Here is a 20,797-nt window from a genome sequence, read left to right on the forward strand (position 1 = left end):
GGCTGGATGTTCACCAGAAGAACAACTGTCTCTGAGCAGCCTGGGACACCGGCCCTACCCGGGGACTCTGTTGGCCTCTCCCGTGTCCTGAGGAAACAGCTTTGCATTTCTTTTGTAGACTTTCTATCCACGCAAGAAACTCACCAGAGTCCCCTCCCAGTCTGGGCTCACCGAGTCCTCCAAGGAGAAGAGCTCCGCCCGTCCTCCGCGAGGGCCACCTGCATTCAGAAATACCCCTCTCCCCAGAAAGGAACAGTCTGCTGGGGACCCTCAAAGAGAAAAGCCCTTTCTCTTCCCCTGGCACAACCAGCTTCCCAAAACTTAACCAGACTTGACCAAATTAAATGAATTAACAAGTCTTAACCAGACTTTACCAACTTAATAAGACTTATCCAGACAAAACTGACCTAAAAATTCTAAACCAGTCTAAACAAGTCTAAACAGACTTATAAATGACATAAGCACCCTACAGCAGACTTAAGCAGTCTAAGCCAGACTTAACCAACTTATACAAGACTTAACCAGTCTAAACTGCCTTATACCAGACTTAACCAGTCTAAACCATTCTAAACTAACTCATACCAGACTTATCTGCCTTATAGAAGACTTAACCACTTTAAACCAGTCTAAACCAGTCTAAAACAACTTATACCAGACTTAACCAGTCTAAACTGCCTTATATCTGACTTAACTGCCTTATACCAGACTTAAACAGCTTATACCAGACTTAACCAGACCTAATCAGTCTAAACCTCATTATACCAGACTTAACCGCGTTATACCAGATTTAACCAGACCAAACCGACTAAACCGACTTTACCAAATTAACTGACTAACCAGACATAACTGACTTAACCTGTTAAGACTGGTTAAGGCTTGTTAATCTGGTTAAGTCTGCTTAGGTCAGTTAAGTCAGTGAAGTCTGGTTAAGACTTCTATGAGGTGAATATATCTTGTATAAGGTGGTTTAGACTTGTTTACACTTGTTTAGACTGGTTATGTCTGGTATAAGGTGGTAAAGTCTGGTATAAGTGGTTAAGTCTGGTTTAGACTGGTTAAGTCCTGTACAAATCTGTTAAGTCTGGTATAAGGCGATTTAGTCTGGTTTTGACTGATTAAGTCTGGTATAAGGCAGGTTAGACTGGTTTAGACTGGTTAACTCTGGTATAAGGAGGTTAAGTCAGGTATAAGGTGGTTAATTCTGCTAAAATGCTGTTAAGCCTGGTTTAGACTAGTTAAGTCTGTTATAAGGCAGTTAATTTTAGTATAAGGCAGTTAAGTGTAGTATAAGGTGGTGTAGACTTGTTTAGAGTGGTTGAGAGTGGTTTAGACTGGTTATGTTGGTTTAGTCTTGTTAAGACTTATTAAGTCGGTTAAGTTGGTTAAGTCAGTTAAGTCAAAAATGTCTGGTTAACTTGATCAAGTCAGTCAAGTTGGTTAAGTCTGGTTAGGTTTGTTAAGTTGGTGAAGTCGGTAAAGTTTGTTAAGACCTTTTATTCGGTAAAGTCTGGTTAAGTCTGGTTAATTCTCTCTCCCCTCTCCCCTCTCTTCCCCTCCCTACTCTCCCCCCCTCCCTTCCCCTTTCCCCTCTCCCCCTCTCCCCCTCTCCCCCCTCCCCGCCTCCACCCTCTCCGCCCTCTCTCCCCTCTCCCCCCTTTCTCCCTTCCCTCCCCTCTCCCTTCTCTCTCCTGTCTCCCCTCTCTTCCTCTCCCCCTCCCCCTCTCTCCCTCTCCCCCCTCCCCCTCTCTCCCCTCTCCCCACTCTCCCTTGTCCCTGCTCTCCCCTCTCTCACCTCTCCACCTCTACTCCCTCTCCCCCTCTCTCCCCCTCTCTCCCTTCCCCCTCTCCTCTCCTCGTCTCCCCCTCCTCCCCTGTCCGCTGTCTCCCCCTTCCCCCTCTCCTATCCCCCTCCCTCTCTCCCCCTTTATCCCCCTTCCCTCTCTCCCCTCTCCCCCATCTCCCCCCCTCACCCCCTCCCCCCTTCACCTCTCTCCTTTCTCCCCCCGTCCCCCTCCCCATCCCGTCTCCCCCTTCTGCCTGCCCTCTGTCCCCTCTCCCCCCTCCCCCCTCTCCTCCTCCCCTCCCCTCTCTCCCCTCTCCCCCTCTCTTCCCTCTCCCTCCTCTCCACCCACTCTTCCCTCTCTCCCCTCTCCCCCGTCTCCCGCCTCTCCCCTCTCTCCCATCTCCCCTCTCCCTCTCTCTCCCTTCCCCTCTCCCCTCTCTCCCTTCCCCCTCTTCCCCCTCCCCCTCTCCCCCGTCTCCCCGCTCTCCCTTCTCTCCCATCTCTCCACTCTCCCTTGACCCCCTCTCCCCTCTCTCCCATCTCCACCTCTGCCCCTCTCCCCCCTCTCCCCTTCCCCTCTCTACACTGCCCCTCTCTCCTCTCCTCCTCTCCCCCTCTCCCCACTCCCCCTCTCCCCCTCTCCTCCCTCTCCTGTCCCCCCTCTCCCTCTTTCCCCCTCTATCCCCCTTCACTCTCTTCCCTTTCTCCTATCTCCTCCCTTGCCCCCTCCCCCTTTCCCCTCTCTCCTTTCTCCCCCCCTCCCCTCCTCCTCTCTCCTCTCCCCTCTTTCCCCTCTTCCCCCTGCCCCGTCCCCCCTTTCCCCTCCCTCCCCTCACCTCCTCTCTCCCCTCTCCCCTCTCCCCCCTCCCCTGTCCCTCCTCCCCTCTCCCTCTCCCCTCTCCCCCTCCCTCCTCCCCTCTCTCCCTTCTCCCTCTTTTCTCCCCTCTCCCCCACTCTCCCCTCTCCCCCTCCCCCTCCCCTCTCCCCCACCTCTCTCCCCCTCTCCTTTCTCTCTCCTCTCCCCCTCTCTCCTTCCCCCTTCCCCTCTCCCCTGTCCCCCCTCTCCCCTCTCCCCCCTTCCCCTCTCCCCATTATCTCCCCTCTCCCCCCTCTCCCCTCCTCCTCTCCCTCCCTTTCCCCTCTCCCCCCCTCCCTTCTCCACTCTCTCCCCTCTCCCCCTCTCCTCCTCCCCCTCTCTCCTCTCCCCACTCTCCCTCTCTCCCCACTCTCCGCCCTCCCCGCTCCCCTGTCTCCTCTCTCCTCCCCCTCCTCCCCCCTTACCCCCCCCCCCATCTCTCCCCTCTCCCCTCAACCCAACTCCACCCAACCTAATCTAACCCACGATTCTGATTCCATTAAGGGGTAGACCTTGCAGCCAGTGGATGGTAGACCTTCCAGCTCGTCGTAGGTAAACCTGGTGGCGTAGACCTGGCGGCCGGTGTGAGGTAGATTTGTCATCTGTCACTGGAGCCAAGGAAATCTGATGGCCATCACTGTCTGCCCCGGAGCACTGGGAGGGACTGGGAGGCACTGGGCATCCCTTGGAGTCACTGGGAGGGACTGGGATGCACTGGGAGTGACTGGGAGGGTTTGGGAGTCACTGAGAAGCACTGAGAGGGACTGGGAGGCACTGGGAGGCACTGGGAGTCACTGGGAGGGACAGAGGAGGAAGTCTGGTATCTCTTGTAACACCTTCCTGGGTGTTGGTCAGGGTCTACTTTGTGGCTCTGCTTTTGCTCTTAAGATGCTCCTCAAATCTCAGCCCACTCAATTGATCTGACTGAACCAGAAAGGTTTCTCTGCCTTCTGCTGTGAACAAATGCCCTTGTCACATTTGCAGGGATTCGCTTACTTCCCTGAACTCCCTTGTGATGGCCCTAAAGTGTTTTCAGAACATACCCTTCAGGGCACCGGAGCTCAGAACACCCTTCCTGAGAAGCACTTGCTTGATTATTGGGTTGGGTTTTTTTGCTCCATTTCTTTCCTGAATAGTGACTGGACAGTATGCAGTTTGTCTTTGCAGCCCCAGGGACTGTCATGGTAAAGAGGATCCTTCTGTATAACTGTGCCCTTCCCTGCCCTTGGGACTTCCTTGTCCCACCAAAGCTGAAAAGGACTGGGTCCCATCCCTCCACTCTGGGTACCTTCGTTGGTACTGGTATTGCCTCAGTGCCTAAAACATTGGATTCTGATCAAAGAAGCCTTCAGCACTTGAACCACTAACTCAAACAACCCTTCCTGTCCTTTAGTGAGGGTTCATGCAGTCCTTGATTTCCTGCTCTGAAACCCTTCAGCCAACAGGAGATCTTCTTAGGGTGTCCAACACAGCCAGGATCAGGACAATAAAGCCTTTTCCCACCAGGATCCCCAGATAAGAACGGCTATGACGAGGCAATAGTATGGGTTGGAGCAGCCATGGGCAGATCGAGGAATTGTGGGGTAATAGATTCCTTCTGTGAGATACATAGGACTGTCAGTGTGGGGACAAATAGGAGTCAGAGGAACTAATGAGTGAGGAACTGCCCACCCACAGCCTGGGTATCTCAGTCACAATAAAATAAGCAAATAAGAACTGAAAAGTGGTTCATTTGATCCAAAGGTCTGACTTGGGTGGCCTACTGTGGTGTCTGTAGAGCATGAGGAAGCCGTGGGCAGTTCCTTACGCTCCCAAGTCTGGAACTGGTATTACAAGGTGATACAAGATGCTCATCAGTCCCAGTTGTGCTGCCTCTATAACCACATTTGGATTTTTGGTTTTTGTTGATTTTTCTTTCTGATACCATTTCCGTGGTAACAATGGAAAGCTGTGAAATTACTGGTGTGCTTTGGGTTCAAGTGAGGGTTCCAGAGAGGTTTTAACTTTGGGTTTGAGTTTCTGAGAACATCTTCACCGTCTCCCTCATCTTGCTAACTGCACATTGGTTTTGTCAATAGTTAATTCCTCGACCATCAAGAATCCACTCAGCAGCATTCCTTTCCTTCCAAAAATGCACCAGTTATTCTGCCCAAATCAGCACCAACAAATCTCTCCAATGTAAGCTCTTTATCAGACTTTTGTCTCCACAAGTTCAACTCCTTTTGATATGAAACTGAAGAGCTTTGTACTCCAAGCACAAGTTTTCATCATTTCAATTTTTTAATCATCATTTTTGGGGCTGAAAGCCCCCAGAGGAGCCAAAGCCTTCCTTTCTTGGCTATGGCTGTTGTCTCTGAGACTGATGCCAGTGAGGAAGCCCCTTATCCTTACAATACCAGGGTCTCGTGGCCTCCTCATCCCCACTCAGGAGCCTGGGAGGTGTTTGTCTACAGTCCAGCCCTTGGCATTGCTCATCCTCACATCCCACTGCCCAGGAAGGGCCCTGAGGATTGAGTGAGGGACAGGATTTCCCTTCCCAGGGACAGGGCTTGGCCATTTGTTTATAGGGTTGTTACCTGGCCCTTTGGAATGATGAAACACATCCAGGTTGACTCAGCATCGGAGCCACTTTTACCTTGCTTTTCCCAACCTTTCAGCATTGCCTTCAATTGTCTCCTCTAACTGGGTCCTGGAGATGCTTTCTCAGCAGTGCCCTCAGTGGGACCCATTAACACTACAAGAAACTTTGGAGCTCGAACTTGACTTTTACATCTTGAGAAGTTTGTTCAAATTCCGCTGAGGGTGTGAGATTCAGGGACTCGACATCCAACCCTCCAGAGGGGTCATTAAAATGCCCTGGGCTGCTCCTCTGCTGCTGAGCTGGGCTGGGCTCTTGGGAGTGAGGGAGCTCATGGCAAGTGGGCAGCACTACAAAGAGCCAGGTCTGGCCAGAAGCAGCTCCTCTGCAAAGCCCAGCAGGGAGAAGGGAACTCCAATGCTTTCTGAGAGAGATGAGCAAGGCAGACAGAGCTTAAAGGTGATCAGGATGATGACTGAGAGCTTACTGGAGGAGAAATCTTCACAGTCCTGGACACAGTAAGTCTGGGTGCAGGGCAAAGCAGGTGTAGTTCCTTGTGGCATCTCCTAAACCTGGCCCAGCCCCAGCTCCTGAGATCTGTGAGGAGGGGGGGTGCTCTTGTGAGGCAGTTTGGAAGGGCTGTGAAGCCAGGGGTTGCAGCCAGGGGTGCTCCGGGCTGTCCTTGTGAGCAGGGCCCCTGCACTCCAGGCTCTGGGTGTGGGGAAGGGACTCTGCTGCCTGCCAGGGTCAGCGTTCAGCCTTTCTGGGGAGCTCCCCATGAAGCTGTGGGGAGAAGCTGTGGGTAGAAGAAGTGACCCCCGACAGGGCAGGGCAGGATCCTTCTGCTGTCAAGAGGGTTCTCTGTGCATCAGGGCTGCTCCCAGCTCCAGGTCAGCACCAGGAAATCTCCCAGAGGACATTTTGAGGGGAAGAGAAAGAGTTCTCCTGAGTCTGTGTTTTAAATTTTCTCCTCTGAGGGCAGGGACAGGAAGAGAGGGAGGGAAAACAAAATAGAAAAGCAGTTTTCAAGGTTGAACAAGTCCTTGAGACTCCTGAGCTATGTCTTGAGTGGTTAGTTGCTCTGCTAACAACCTCCTAAAGTGCCTTTAGTCACTCCTCTGCCCATGCACAAGCATCACCTCTGCTGGAACCATCAGGTTGCTCTGCCTTTTGGAATGTCCAAAGAGGATCCTGCATGCAGGCAGTGCCCAGGAAGCGAGCAGGTTTGTGTCGAGGAATGCCCAGAGGAAGGGATGGGGTCTGTGAGCAGGGAAAAGACAGGGGACAGGGAAACAGCTCCAAGGAGGAAGTTCTCAATGCACCAGGGATAGGATCAAAGATAGATTAAACCAGAGATGTTGTCCAAGGGAGATTTCAGAGTGTTCTGTGTGATCCCCTGCAGTGCAGCCCCTTCCTCTGAGCAAGCCCCCTTGTATCCTCTCCCACCCAGCAAAGCCTCTGCCCTCAGGGCTCTGGGCTCCAAGGCTGAGACCCCTCCTCTGCAGCCACAGCTCCAGTGCCCTCTCCAGAGCCCAGGGGCTGAGAGCAACTGCCTGGCAAGGTTGGTGTCTGGGAGGGGGTGAGCACAGCTGGGGAAGGGGAACGTTGTCTGCATGCCCAGCTGCCTCTGCCCTGGCCTCTCACAGCCAGACCCTCACTCTGTTCCACCCTGTTTCCCTCCTGTCTCTGTTCTTGCTGTTGTTCTCTTGTTCTCACTGCCAGGCTCTCTGGGGATGGGAGTTGCAGCTGCTGAGTCACCCACTGCCCTGGTGCCTCCTTTCCTGCAGTTGAATCCATGGGAACCCATGTCCCAGGTTTCCTGTAAGCTGTGGGGCTGTGGGCAATGCAGTCAGTGGGTCTGGGGAAGGAGCTGAATCTCCCTTCATCAAATGACATCATGATGACAGTTAACTATCCTTGAGGTTTTCTTCTAAGCTGGGAGCTTTCCTCTAGGATGCAAACCTGTTCTATCCCATGTTTGTGTTACATGAGAGCCCTGTGGAGAAGTGCAGAGATGCTTTGAGAGAGAAAATGCTCTTGGGTTTGTGAAATGAGCTGTGTGTGTCCTGTGATGAAAGTGGGGTGCTGAGACCTTAGGCAAGGGTGAGCCACTGAGTGGTGTGAGGTGGATCTCTTTGCTCTCAGAAGGGCCTGGTGGCTTTTCAGGGTGACACAAGAGTGTGATCCCCCTCTGTGGGCATAAAGATTCCAGTATGGCATGTATGCTGGGGCAAGCAATGGATGCCTTGATGTACCTGAGATATTAGCAGCAAGCAGGGAGCAAACAGCCGATGTTCTCATGCTCACTAGCTTGTTGAGACCTTGGAATCTTTATTAAGACCCATGGGTTAATAGGAAAGGAATGCACTAGGTGGAAAACAGGAAGATAAGGGGCACATCTGTGGAAAACAGGGGGTTGTACTCTATTGCTGTACTGTGGGATTCTCATGGGTGGAAATTCACTGGGATAGTTGTTACTGGATACAGAGGCACTATATAAGGTTTGCATTCTCTAAATAAAGTTGATCTCGATTGTCACCCCCATTGACAAGGTCCATGCCTTAATCGCTATACCCCTCCATCTCAGAAAGGTGAAAGCCCAGGGAAGCTGGGAACAAGGGTGAGGGACAGAGAAGCTCCCCTCCCTCTACATAGAGCCACAGTCAATGCTCCCACCTCTCAGGACTCCCTCTGCTGTTCCTGAGTGCTGCAGAGGTGCCGAGGGTTTCTGACACCCAAGAACACCATCCAGGGTGGGAGCAGGAGCTGTAAAAAATACTTTCAGCCTTCCCTCTGCCCTCTCAGTTCGTCATCCCTGTCTGTGAAAAAACAGACAGGCCCTTCTGCACCAGGAGCAGTTTCACAGGACAAAGCTGAACCCCAGCAGTGTCCCCTGTCCCCACCATCCCCATGACCCCCTGCTGAAGAGCAGGGTTGACTCCTCACAGCCAGTGGGACGAGGCTCTGCTCCTCCCGGCACATTCAGCTGGCACCCAGCAGGGCTCCAGGCATGGAGTTGAAGGAAGGGCTGCGAGAAAAGGGACAGGCTGTGTGCAGCAAGGGGAGAGGGAATGAGAAATGGCTTTGATTTTTTTCAGAGAATTCTTCCCTAACTTGTCACTGTCCTTTCCTCCTTGTTCAGAGGTTAGCCTACAGAAGCACCAGATGTCCAATGGCAGCTCCATCACCCAGTTCCTCCTCCTGGCATTCGCAGACACACGGGAGCTGCAGCTCCTGCACTTCTGGCTCTTCCTGGGCATCTACCTGGCTGCCCTCCTGGGCAACGGCCTCATCATCATCACCATCGCCTGTGACCACCACCTCCACACCCCCATGTACTTCTTTCTCCTCAACCTGTCTGTTCTTGACCTGGGATCCATCTCAACCACTGTCCCTAAAGCCATGGCCAATTCCCTTTGGGAGACCAGAGCTATTTCCTACTCAGAGTGTGCGGTCCAGGTATTTCTTTTTCTCTATCTGATGTCAGCAGAGTATTCTCTTCTCACTATCATGTCCTATGACCGTTACGTTGCCATCTGCAAACCCCTGCACTACGGGACCCTCCTGGGCAGCAGAGCTTGTGTCCACATGGCAGCAGCTGCCTGGGGCACTGGCTTTCTCTTTGCACTGGTGCATACGGCCAATACATTTTCCCTTCCCCTCTGCTGGGGCAATGCTGTGGACCAGTTCTTCTGTGAAGTCCCCGCAATCCTCAGGCTCTCCTGCTCAGAAACCTACTTCAGAGAAGCTGGGCTGGTTGTGGGCAGTTCCTGTTTGGTGATTGCTTGTTTTGTTTTCATTGTGGTGTCCTATGTGCAGATCTTCAGGGCCGTGCTTAGGATCCCCTCTGAGCAGGGGCGCCACAAAGCCTTCTCCATGTGTCTCCCTCACCTAGTTGTTATCTCCCTGTTTGTCAGCACTGACACTGTTGCCTACCTGAAACCCCCATCCATCTCTTCCCCATTTCTAAGTATTGTGGTGTCAGTTCTGTATTCTGTGGTGCCTCCAGCCATGAACCCCCTTATCTACAGCTGGAGGAACAAGGAGATCAAGGATGCCCTGAAGAGACTGATGGTACCAATCTAATTTGGCAAGGAGGTGTCCATCTCTCTTCACAAGTCATCTAACAGTTACCTTCGGACACATTTATCTGTTGGTCTTTGTAGTTACAAAAATGTCTGTGGGCACATATTTGCTTCCATCATGCTTCTCCAGAGGTTGAGCCCAGCCTATATGACCCAGAGACCTTTTGTAAATGAGTCCATCTCCATGCTAACAATCACCTCCGTTGCGGCAGGTCTGAAATAAAAGAGCATTTCCTCAATGCTCTGTGAGAAGTTTGGGCTTTCTTTAACAACAGAAGTGCAGAATAAGCCCACAGAACTGCAGGCTGAAAGGCCTTGATGCTGTGCTTGGGTGCTGCTTGTGGTCAGGGGGTGAGAGCATGGGGTATTGTTTATACCCAGCTGGTGATGTAGCATGGAGTAGCACTGGCTAGAAAAGGGTTTGAACAACAGTTTGAGGGCAGTTAACATCCCTTAGCCAAATTAAACACGGAAGACAGACCAGATAAGCTGCTGGGATCTGGAATAAGATTTCGCAGCACTAACTGATCTGTTCTAGTAGCTGCTAGATAGTGCAGTAATCTTTAAACATGATTTCTTGGTTTCTTCTTCCAGAAACACAAGCTAATTAAAAAGGGGGTTACAGAGAGTTTATGTAGACTAAGGGGAGATTTCTGAAAGTGTAGCGATTAAGGCATGGACCTCATCGATGGGGGTGACAATCAAGATCAACTTTATTTAGAGAATGCAAACCTTATATAGTGCCTCTGTATCCAGTAACAGTTACCCCAGTGAATTTCCACCTGTGAGAATCCTGCAGTGCAGCGACGAAGTGCAGCCCCCTGTTTCCTGCAGATGTGCCCCTTATCTTCATGTTTTCCACCTAGTGCATTCCTTTCTTATTAACCCACGGGTCTTAATAAAGATTCCAAGGTTGCAACAAGCTAGTAAGCATGAGACCGTCGGCCTTTTGCTCCCCGCTTGCTGCTAATATCGCAGGTTCACCAAGGCATCAGCTGTTGGCCCCAGCATAAACGCAATACTGGAATATTTATGCCCACAATTGCCAGTGAAAAAAATTGGATTGGAAGAAACAAGGACAAAATATTAAAGCCCATTCCCTTCACAGCTTGTCCCAGGCTCAAATGACTCCATTGCTCACAATGCCTCTGCCCACCCCAGGAGGAGCATGGAGGGTGGTGAAGAGGGAGTTAGCAGCCAGTAAAGATCATCTCTGCCGCTCCTTCCTCCTCACACCTCTCCCCTGCTCCAGCATGGATCCTCTCCATGGCATCCCACCGCGTGTGAGGTCCAGGCTGTGTGGTTCATTCCTTTCTTTCTACCCATGGGGCAGTGTCAGGGCCCTGAGAGCATCCGTGGACCTTCATGGCCCTGACGAGCGTCTCCTGAGGCTTCACCTATCCCTCTGTGCATGGGCCAGGAGGCAATGAACACAGGATTGAGTTTCAGTCCCAGGTTGATCTGAGCTGTAGGTGTGTGGATGTGCAGACACAGACTCAGACTGGCTTGTCCATGAGCCTTGTTGAGTCAGACTTGAAAAGTCACTTCCCACCTTGGCATTTTATGGGTTGAACAATGGAATGACATCATAGCCAAGCGAGTGCTAGACCCTAGACGATTCACCTTGGCCTAGGACCATTCTTCTTCCTTTCTTTCCATCAGTTAGTCAGGTCTGAGAGGTGAGGCAGAAAAGCAGGTGAGGTTTTAGGGTGGAGATGATGGAAACAAAGGGGGAAGTGCCATCACATGACATGATCTAAAGTCAATGTTTGTTCAAAACTGTTCTCTTCCTTTCATGGAGCTCTTAACCTGAAAGCTCTGAGATGACTCTACCTCCACCTCATTGAGAAATAAAGGTGACACTACCCACATCACTGTGTTTGAATTCTGTTTTCAGCCTAAAGCACCTCATGGGCTGGAGATGGGCCAGGAGACCAGCAGAAGGATCCCACTCCTCTGCACAAGAAAACTGTGTACATGGAGTTGATCAAATGCCCAAATCCTTTCTTCTAAATGTGGTCTCAGTGCCTTGTTCATGTGTAAACTCTCTCTGTGGATACCGACATGGACTGAGAAGCCGGGTCTGACCACAAAGCTGGCCCTGCTAAGAGCTGGCATTGGCCTAAAGGTCTCATTAGCTCTCTCGTTCCCTAAGTTTTCCTATGAGATGTAAAGACCCACTTAGCAGGTTGCCCCAAGCCTCCCCCAGCAGGCCAAAGTGTGCCCTCACCCCTCGTGCTGTGGGCCCTAACTCCATCCTGCCAAACCTCCTCCAGGTCCTCTCTAGTTCCTCCACTTTCCTTTTGAAACGTGAGACTCACTGGGTCCTGTGGCATCGTCCTGGTGCCAGAAGAGTGAAGGCAGGGATTGTCTCCTTTGCCCAGCGTCAAGGGTTGCTCCCTCTGCTCCTCCCAGTGAGTGGCTGGGGGTGGGCAAGAACTTGTCAGGGGGTCACAGCCAGGAGAGCTGACCCCAGCTGACCAGAGGGAGATCCCACAACATAGATGCTACCCGCAGTGATAAAAAGTATGCCAGGAGAAGAAAGAAGTGGAGATTTGTTTCATTCAAGGTGATGGATGGTGATAGGCTGGAGGGGTGTCAGTCTGCTAGAAGGAGGTGGCAAGTGATGGTATTTGAATCGGGATTAGGTTTGGGTTTATGTTGTTTCTTTATCTTTTTCCTTTCATCTATTAAACTATTTTCAGCTCAGCCCGCAAGTCAAAAAACATTTCCATGGAGCAGCATGTGCAGAGACCTTGCCAGCTGAGGAGTGCCCTGAGGAGTTTACCTGGGTCCCAGGATGCCTGCTTGTCGTCATTCCCAAAAATCCTCCACCAATCCCATGCCTTTTCAAAAGGGATTTTCTGAAGGAACATTCATCTTCTCCTGGAACGTCCTCAGCCTGCAGGAGACAATGCTTCAGGGAGACCTTATAGCAGCCTTCCAGTACCTGAATGGAGTCACCAAGAAAGCTGAGGAGGGGCTTCTTACAACCACATGGAATGACAGGACAGTGAGAAATGTTTTAAAGTTCTGAGGGGAGGATTTAGATTAGACATTAAGAAGACACTCTTCACAAAAAAGGTGGTGAGGTAGTGGCCCAGGTTGCCCAGGGAAACTGTGGATGCCCCCTCCCTGGAGGTGTTCAAGGCCAGCTTGGATGGGGCCTTAAGCAGCCTGATCCAGTGGGAGGTGTCCCTGTCCATGGCAAGGGGGTTGGAACTGGATGGGCTTTAATGTCCCTTCCAACCCAAGCCATTCTCTAATGCTGAAAAGTCTTGAAATATAATCTTTAAACTAAAACATATTTTTCTTAAGTGCATTTTAAAATCTTCCTCTTAAACCACACTAGGAAATAACTCCAAGGAGCTGTGCAAGCCTTGAAAACCTTTAGAAAACAACAGGAAGAGAAAGAGCTCGTTAAGTCTTTCTGTAATTTAATTAGACCCAGGGTGGATTTGCTGATGAGTCCTTGAATGGTCATGCTGAGAGAAGATTGAGGAAACATCTCAAGAAGTCAAAAGCAAAGCTCAAAATTCCTTGAAGTCTTAACTGGTCTCATTGGGGATTGTTAGTGACAAAGCCTCCCCAGGGACTCGTTAGAGCCCAGAATTAGAGGCCATGAGTGCAGGAATGCAAAGGCGCTGTGCAGGCAGCTGTGATGCTGAGAAAAGCCTGGGTATTCTTGGTGAAGCAGAAAGGCCAAGCCCTGACCCCCAGACCCTGGGCAGGCAGATCTGGCTTTGGATCCAATGGCACTTGTGCCATGAACATTTCGACATTGCATAGTCAGAATCACAGCAGTTATTCCATTTAATCCCAAATACAGGCCTGTAGGGTTATGGGAGATGCCAAGACTCTCACTCAGCTTCCTGCAGTTATAGAAGAATTGGGTCCTAGATGGGCAGGGTCATAAAAGAGCAGAGTCATAGAAGAGAAACAGAAATCTTGGGTATGAGAAGGGTCAGCTGAGAGAAGAGTTGAGTCATAGAGGAGTAACTAAGGAGAGCAGTCATAGAAGGTTTATAGAAGTTTTGGATCATAGAATTTTCATAGCAGAACTGGACCATAGATGGCTGAGTTCATAAAAGGGTCATAGAATATTCAGGCCATAGAAGAGTCGAGTCATACAAGTGTGAGTTTTTTTGGGTTTTTGAAGGGTTTATTCATAGAAGGGTCACAGAACGGTTGATTCAGAGAAGGGTTGGGTCATAGAAGAGTCCTAGAACAGTCAGATAATGGAAGAATCTGTTCACAGATGGTTCATGGAAGACTCAGGTCATGGAAAGTCACATCATAGAACAGTCACACAAGAGTCAGGTCATGGAATGAAGTGTTGTGTCATAGAAGGCTGGAGTCATGGAAGGGCCTGGTCATGTAAGAGATGGGTCACAGAGCAGTTAAATTATAGATGTGTCAGGTGATAGAGGAATAACAGAAGATTTCAGTCATAGAAGGTTCATAAATGAGTCGGCTGATGGATGTCTCAGATCAAAGAATTTTCAGGTCATAGCAGTATGGAGTAGTAGAAGCATGAGAGTTTATTTGGATAATGGAAGGGTTTGGTCACTGAAAGGACATTAAAAAGTCAGGTCATAGGAGGGTCAGGTCATAAAATGGTTGGGTCATAGATTATTTAATTCAGAGAGGAGTCAGGTCATAGAAGGATCAGAGAAGAATTGGGTCCTAGATGGCTTGATTGGTAGAAGGCTCAGACTCTAGATGAGTCGGATCGTAGAGAAGTCACAGAAGAATGGCGTGGTAGAAGAGTCGGTTCATAGAAGAAATGGGTCAGAGAAGGCTCATAGAAGAGTAGCGTTGTACAAGGGGTGTGCCACTGAAGTGTCAGGTCATAGAAGCACTAGGTCATTGATTGGTGATAGAACTGTTGGGTCATAGAAGTCATAAAAACACAGGTGGTGGCTCATTTAAGAGTCAGGTGATAAGGGAGTCAGGTCATAGAAGGGTCAGTTAATAGTAGGTTTGGTTCATAGAACAGTTGGGTCATCAAAGGGTTGGGTTTTAGAAGAGTCGGGTCATAGAATTGTCAGTGCATAGATGATTTGTGTCACAGAAGAATCAGAGAAGACTTGGGTTATAGAAGGACAAATCACAGAAGAGTCAGAGGATAGTCAAGTCATAGAAGGGTATAGAGGGCTCATGTCACAGAAGTGTCTGATCATATAAGAGCAGGTCAAAGAAGAGTTGGGTTATAGATGAGTTGTATCATGGAGGAGTAATAGCATAGTTCAGTCCTGAAAGGCTCATCGAGGTGTCGGGTCAGAGAAGTCTCAGGCTATAAGAGATTTGGGTGGTAAGAAGGGTCATAAAAGATTTGGGTCATGAAAAGTTGAGTCATAGAAGCATGAGAATATAGTCAGGAAAAGGAAGGAACAGGTCACAGAAATTCTAATGAGAGGCAGATCATAGTGTTGGGTCATAGAAGAGTTGGGTGAACAACTATTCAGAACATAGAGGAGTTGGGTCATAGAAGGACGGTGAGACACAATCTGCCCAAGGGAAATCCAGTCCACTTCTCTTTCAGACATCCAGAAATAGAATTGAAGAGGAAAACGTCTCGGGAAAAGCCTTTAGATTCCCTGCTCATCCGTTGGCTATTTCTAAAAAGGACATGTAGTGTGGGGGTGATGGCAGTGGTCAGGAAGATCCCCCCATCTCCATGACCTTCTTAAAATGATGGAGAGTGGCCTCATGTGACATCATCCTCCTCACTCAGCTCCCTGGGATGCTGCCCCTCCTGTCCCACAGACTGGGAAGGATTTTGTTTGCTCAAGTGATCCCTGACTTGATCCCCAGTCACCTCTAGTTGATCTCCCCCAGCATCCAGCCCTGAGTTACAGAGTCCTGGGAGACCTTGATGGGGAAGACAGAGGCAAAGAGGACACAGGGAATCTCAGATCTGTCTGCACCTGCTCTTTCTAAATTCAGCACTGCCCACACTTTGTCCTTTACCAGTCCTGAGAAAGTAAACACTCATCATGGGGCACTTGAATGGCCTTTCATGTTGAGACTGAATCACAATCTGGACCCTTGCTTGGAGGATGCTGTCCATGAAGACCATCTGTCCTGAGCTCTATGATCATGTCCCAGCTCTGTATCCCACACGAACAGCTCCAGCTCCTCTTGCCCGTGCCCCTGGCTGAGGGCATTGCTGCCCACTGGGGCTGAAGCCCTGCAGCTGTGGCACCAGGCAAGCTCATCCCTGCCATGAGGAAACAAAATGTCCAAGAGCCTGTGTGAGCAAAGGCTTTGCTGAGAGCAGAGACATGGCTGGGACAAAAGAGAGATAAGTGACTTTCCAGCCACAGGTCTTAAGACCAAAGATGAAATGCCTGAATTCACTGAATGGAAAAGGTCCTCCCAGCTTGGAGAAATGAGATCATTCCCTGTAACCTTCCTGCTGTCCTGTGTAATGATGGGAAAAAAGTATCAATTCTCAAGCAGAAGGAGCAGTGACACTGTAGAAAAGAAGTTTCTGTTCCCATCAGGGATGGCTTCAGCTTGTTTCTCAGCAGGGTCCCCTGGAGCCCCAGGGACACCCCAAGGGAGCCCAGAGTGGGCAGAGAAAGCACTGCCTTGGGCTGCTCCTCTGCTGCTGAGCTGGGCTGGCCTCCTGGCAGGGAGGCAGTTCATAATGAGACAATAGCTCATAAAAGAGCCAGGTCTGTCCAGGAGCAGCTCCTCTGCAAAGCCCAGCAGGGCTGATGGCACTGCCTGCAGGCATCGAGGGGAGAGGACAGAGCAGAGAGAGGGGAAAGGCAGGGTCAGTTGGGAGGAGAGAGGAGGCTTCATTTGGATAAAGATCTTCACATCCCTTCCCCAGGTGAGTCTCTGGGTGCAGGACAATGCAGGTGCTGTTCCTGGAGGGATCTCCTAAAGCCAGCACAGCCACAGCTTGTGGGATCTCTCAGGAGAGCTGTTGTCATTTTATCTTCTGAGAGAAAAACACGTTCATGCTCAGCCTGCCTGGGAGCTCCTCATGGTGGGACAGGGAGAAACTGTGGGTAGAAAAAGCACCTTCTGGCAGGAGAGGTTCTTTCTGCTTTCAAGAGGGCGCAGTGTGAGTCAGGGCTGCTCACAGCTCCAAATGACACCAGGACATTTCTAAGAGAATATTTCACAGGGGAGGTCAGTGCAGGGTTTACACTTTATATAAGAAACTCACCTGAGTCAGACTTTTCAGTTTCCTACTCTTGTGGATTTTTGTAGGATAAATGCAGCAAGAGGGTCTCATGCTTGAGCAAATCATTGAGACTCCTGGGGTGTATCCTTGAGTGGTCAGTAGATCTGACAGGAGCCTCCTAAACTGTCTCCAGCTGCTCCTCTGCCCATGGACAGCACCAGCATTACCTCTGCTGGACCCATCAGGCTTAGTCTCTCCTGTCTTTTTCTGCTTATAAACAAGAGCCTGTGTCCAGCTTTACTTGGCAACGAGGCAGGTTTTTGTAGGGCCAGGGGGATGCAGAGAGGGTCAGATGGGGTCTGTGAGCACTGACAGGGAGAAGAGATGGGACAAGGAAACACCTCCCAGAAGGAAAATCTCCAGGCTGAAGGAAGAGTTTCATTGAATTAGAAGAAATTTAAACCAGAGATGGTGGAGGGAGAATTCCAAAAGCTCTATGTGATCCCCTGCAGTGCTAACCCTTCCTCTGAGCAAGCCCCCTTGCCTCCTCTCCCACCCAGCAAAGCCTCTGCCCTCAGGGCTCTGGGCTCCAAGGCTGAGCCGCCTCCTCTGCAGCCACAGCTCCAGTGCCCTCTCCAGAGCCCAGGGGCTGAGAGCAACTGCCCGGCAAGGTTGGTGTCTGGGAGGGGGCGAGCACAGCTGGGGAAGGGGAACGTTTTCTGCGTGCCCGGCTGCCTCTGCCCTGGCCTCTTACAGCCAAAATCTCACTTTGTTTTTCCTCGTTTCTCCCCTTAACTCCCTTTTGCTGTTGCTCTCTTTTTCTCACTGCCAGACTCTCTGGGGGTGGGAGCTTCAGCAGCTGAGTCAGGCACTAATCTTCTCATTTCTCCCACGCAGGTGGATTCATGGGAATGCAGAGTCCAAGCTTGCATGTCACCTGTGGGTCTGCGGGCAGTGCAGTCTATGTCATTCCCCAGGGAATAAGCTGACTGTCCGTTACTGTGAGATATCATCATTAGGATGCTAAAATTCCTCCTGGATGTGTCCTTCCTAGCTCTGAGCTTCCTACCAGGATGCCTGTCCTGTAACATCTTGGTTTTAGCTGTAAGCCACACAGAGAAGCGCAGAGATGCAATGAGAGAGAAAATGTTGTTTTGTTTCTGAAATGAGCCGTGTGTGTCCTGGGCTGAAAGTGGGGGCTGAGACCTTCGGAAAGGGTTAGATATTAGGTGGTGTGAGATGGATCCCTCTTCAGAGCTGACTACTTGCAGCTAGCGGGCGGAGGACCTGGTTCTCCGGCACATTCAGCAGGCACATCGAAAGGTTCCAGACACAGATCTAAAGGAAGGGCTGAGAGAAATGGAAAAACAGTAGCAAGGGTAAAGTGTGAGAAATGGCTTTGATTTTACTCAATAAAGTCTCCTGTAAGTTCTTACTGTATGTTTTTATTCTTTTGTTCTGTGCTTCACATGCAGAGGCAGCAGATGTCCAACAGCAGCTCCATCACCCAGTTCCTCCTCCTGGCATTCGCAGACACACGGGAGCTGCAGCTCCTGCACTTCTGGCTCTTCCTGGGCATCTACCTGGCTGCCCTCCTGGGAAACGGCCTCATCATCATCACCATCACCTGTGACTACCACCTCCACACCCCCATGTACTTCTTCCTCTTCAATCTCTCCCTCCTCGACCTGGGATCCATCTCTACCACTCTCCCTAAATCCATGGCCGATACCCTCTGGGACACCAGAGCCATCTCCTCCTCAGGATGTGTTTCTCAAGTCTTTCTATTTGCCTTTTTCATTTCAGCAGAGTATTTTCTCCTCACCATCATGTCCTATGATCGCTATGCTGCCATCTGCAAACCCCTGCACTACGGGACCCTCCTGGGCACCAGAGCTTGTGTCCACATGGCAGCAGCTGCCTGGGGCACTGGGTTTCTCATTGCTCTGCTGTACACAGCCAGTACATTTTCCCTGCCCCTCTGCCAGGGCAATGCTGTGGATCAGTTCTTCTGTGAAATCCCACAGATCCTAAAGCTCTCCTGCTCACATTCTTACCTCAGGGAAGCTGGGATTATTGTGTTTGGTGTCTGTTTAGCTTTTGGGTGTTTTGTTTTCATTGTGGTGTCCTATGTGCAGATCTTCAGGGCTGTGCTGAGGATCCCCTCTGAGCATGGACGGCACAAAGCCTTTTCCACGTGTCTCCCTCACCTGGCCGTGGTCTTCTTGTTTGTATGCACTGCAGGGTTTGCCTACTTGAAGCCTCCCTCCATCTCCTCTCCACCCCTGGACGTTGTGTTTTCAGTTCTGTACTCAGTGGTGCCTCCAGCACTGAACCCCCTCATCTACAGCTTGAGGAACCAGCAGCTCAAGGATGCAGTGAGAAAACTGATGATGGGATGGTTCTCTGAGTCGATGAACTGCTTATCATGTTCTGCATAGCAGTTATCATGCAACTCATGGCAGGCCCAGACTGGCTTCTCTATTTGTTGTTGTATCTGGTTTCATAGTGGTGATAATCTTATCAACCTAGTTTTAGTTCACTGTCTTCTTCTCTTTTCTCACTGATTGGCCATGTAAATGAGGAGCTGCATTCTCTCTGTGTTTAAACAAAATAAAGGGGTACTCAACGACTCTTATTTCCTGATATCTTTCCTCCCAGGCCTTTCTGGAGCTGCAGCGAGAGATTCTGAGGGCGTGGGTGGAGAGGAGAAGAGTCCCAGCATGGCAGCACTGCCTGGCACCAGTGCTTGATCTCCCAGTGCTATTCTCTCTCCACTCCCACACTCTCCTCCTCACCGCTTGACTTGCTGTAAGGCCTGAGGGCTCTGAGCTTGGTCACAGCTGTACTGCGTGGCAGGCAGGGACAGGCAGTGGGCACTTGTGGGACACAACAGCCTTTCCATGAAGCAAGGGGATCTCCTCAGAGCACTGCGTGAAGGCTTAGGCCTTTTCCCCAATGATTCTCTTAAGAGAATTTCCAAGTAGTTGCCCCCAGAAGAAAGCCCAGGTGTACAGTTAATCATTATGGCTCTGCAGGGTTGGGACAGGCTACTACAACCATGCTTCTTGTGAGAGACCTGAAGGAGCAGCCGGGCAGGTTCTGGTCTGTGCCCATGTGCATTGGACACCCTGGGGAATCTGCCTCAGGGCAATCGTCCTGGAGTTGCCCCTCACAACCATCATTGCCAGCACTGGTCTCTCACCCCAGCTTGAGTGAGTTGACAAGGACTCAGGTGAGACCAGACTTGAGATCAAGTGTTCCTTGGGTTCCATGAGGGCCTGTGGGAATCATATTTCCTCGAGGTCACTTCACATTAAGAGTAAAATCCCATGGGAATCACCTGAACATAATGTTGGGATCTGCTTCCATGAACCGAGCTCCCTGTGTCCATTCCTCATGGCTTGGGGCATCTCAGAGAAATGCAGATCGGGGTGACACACTGCAGGGCTGAGGTGCCTCCCATCCTCTGTGAGTGACAACCAGGAGCCAGAGAGACACTGTGACTCCTCAAGTGCCTCTCTGTGTGAAAAGGAAAGACCTTGTCAGTGAGCATCGTTAGGTGCATTAGGGGTGCACGAGGCCAGCTCAGACATGGACTCCTGACAGAACCCTGGATTTGTATGTGACTCCAGGAAGAAATCCCACCAGCCCAGGGAGATCCATCTCAGCTGCCTTAGACAGGCCCAGTGCAAGTGTTCCTGTCTGCTGCGTCACCTAGGTCCACGACTCTGGATTTTGTTTTCAAAGGTGCTAGAGCAATCAGAGCAGTTCTGGGGTCCTTGGATAAGGCAGATGCCAAATCTGTCTTCTGGAAAAGTAGAAATGAGAATTTAGAGATTACAGGCAGATCTGCCAACCCTCAATCCCAGGAAGGGGGTGGCACATGTCCTGCAGCCATTTCCAGGCCCTCAAATAACAAGAAATGAGTTTCTGAACCAAAATGAGAAGGGAAAGAAGGGCATGTTGTTTACATGGAATTCTGCAAGGCCTTAGACATGGTCTCCTTTGTGTCCTCATAGCCAGAGTCTGGGCTGAAGAAGTGACCCTGGGTGGGAAGTTGTCTGAAGGACAAAGCCCAAATGCCATCAGTGGTACAAAGTCCTTCATGCAGCCAGTGACTTGTGGCATCCCCCAGTGACCAGCGCTTGGGCCAGCACTGTCAATTGTCTTTATTACCATCCTGTAAGATGTGATGGAGCACAGGTGACAGAGAATAATCTCAAATCTCCAAGCTGGAGGATGTGTTCCATTGAGTGAATTCAGGCATTTCATCCTGGACCTTTAGACCTGGGACTGGAAAGACACTCAGCTCTCTTCTGTCCTTGATGTGTCTCAGCTCCAACCAAAG

The 20,797-nt window shown here is 50.5% G+C and overlaps 3 protein-coding genes across 3 annotated transcripts in view; 2 read left to right on the top strand and 1 right to left on the bottom strand.

Moving 5' to 3' along the window:
• The window catches only part of LOC138732498 (antigen WC1.1-like), a 236,620-nt gene that overhangs the window by 22,177 nt on the left and 193,646 nt on the right, over positions 1-20,797 (bottom strand). The window lies entirely within an intron of this gene.
• Positions 8,383-9,303, top strand: LOC138732583 (olfactory receptor 14A16-like). The gene has a single exon (XM_069879222.1). The coding sequence runs from the start codon at positions 8,383-8,385 to the stop codon at positions 9,301-9,303; it is 921 nt and encodes a 306-aa protein (XP_069735323.1).
• On the top strand, positions 17,907-18,887 carry LOC138732560 (olfactory receptor 14A16-like). The gene has a single exon (XM_069879180.1). It carries the CDS (start codon positions 17,916-17,918, stop codon positions 18,885-18,887), a length of 972 nt encoding a protein of 323 aa, XP_069735281.1. The 5' UTR covers positions 17,907-17,915.

This window comes from Phaenicophaeus curvirostris, chromosome 33 (genome assembly GCF_032191515.1).
Source record: "Phaenicophaeus curvirostris isolate KB17595 chromosome 33, BPBGC_Pcur_1.0, whole genome shotgun sequence".
NCBI classification, from domain to species: domain Eukaryota; kingdom Metazoa; phylum Chordata; class Aves; order Cuculiformes; family Cuculidae; genus Phaenicophaeus; species Phaenicophaeus curvirostris.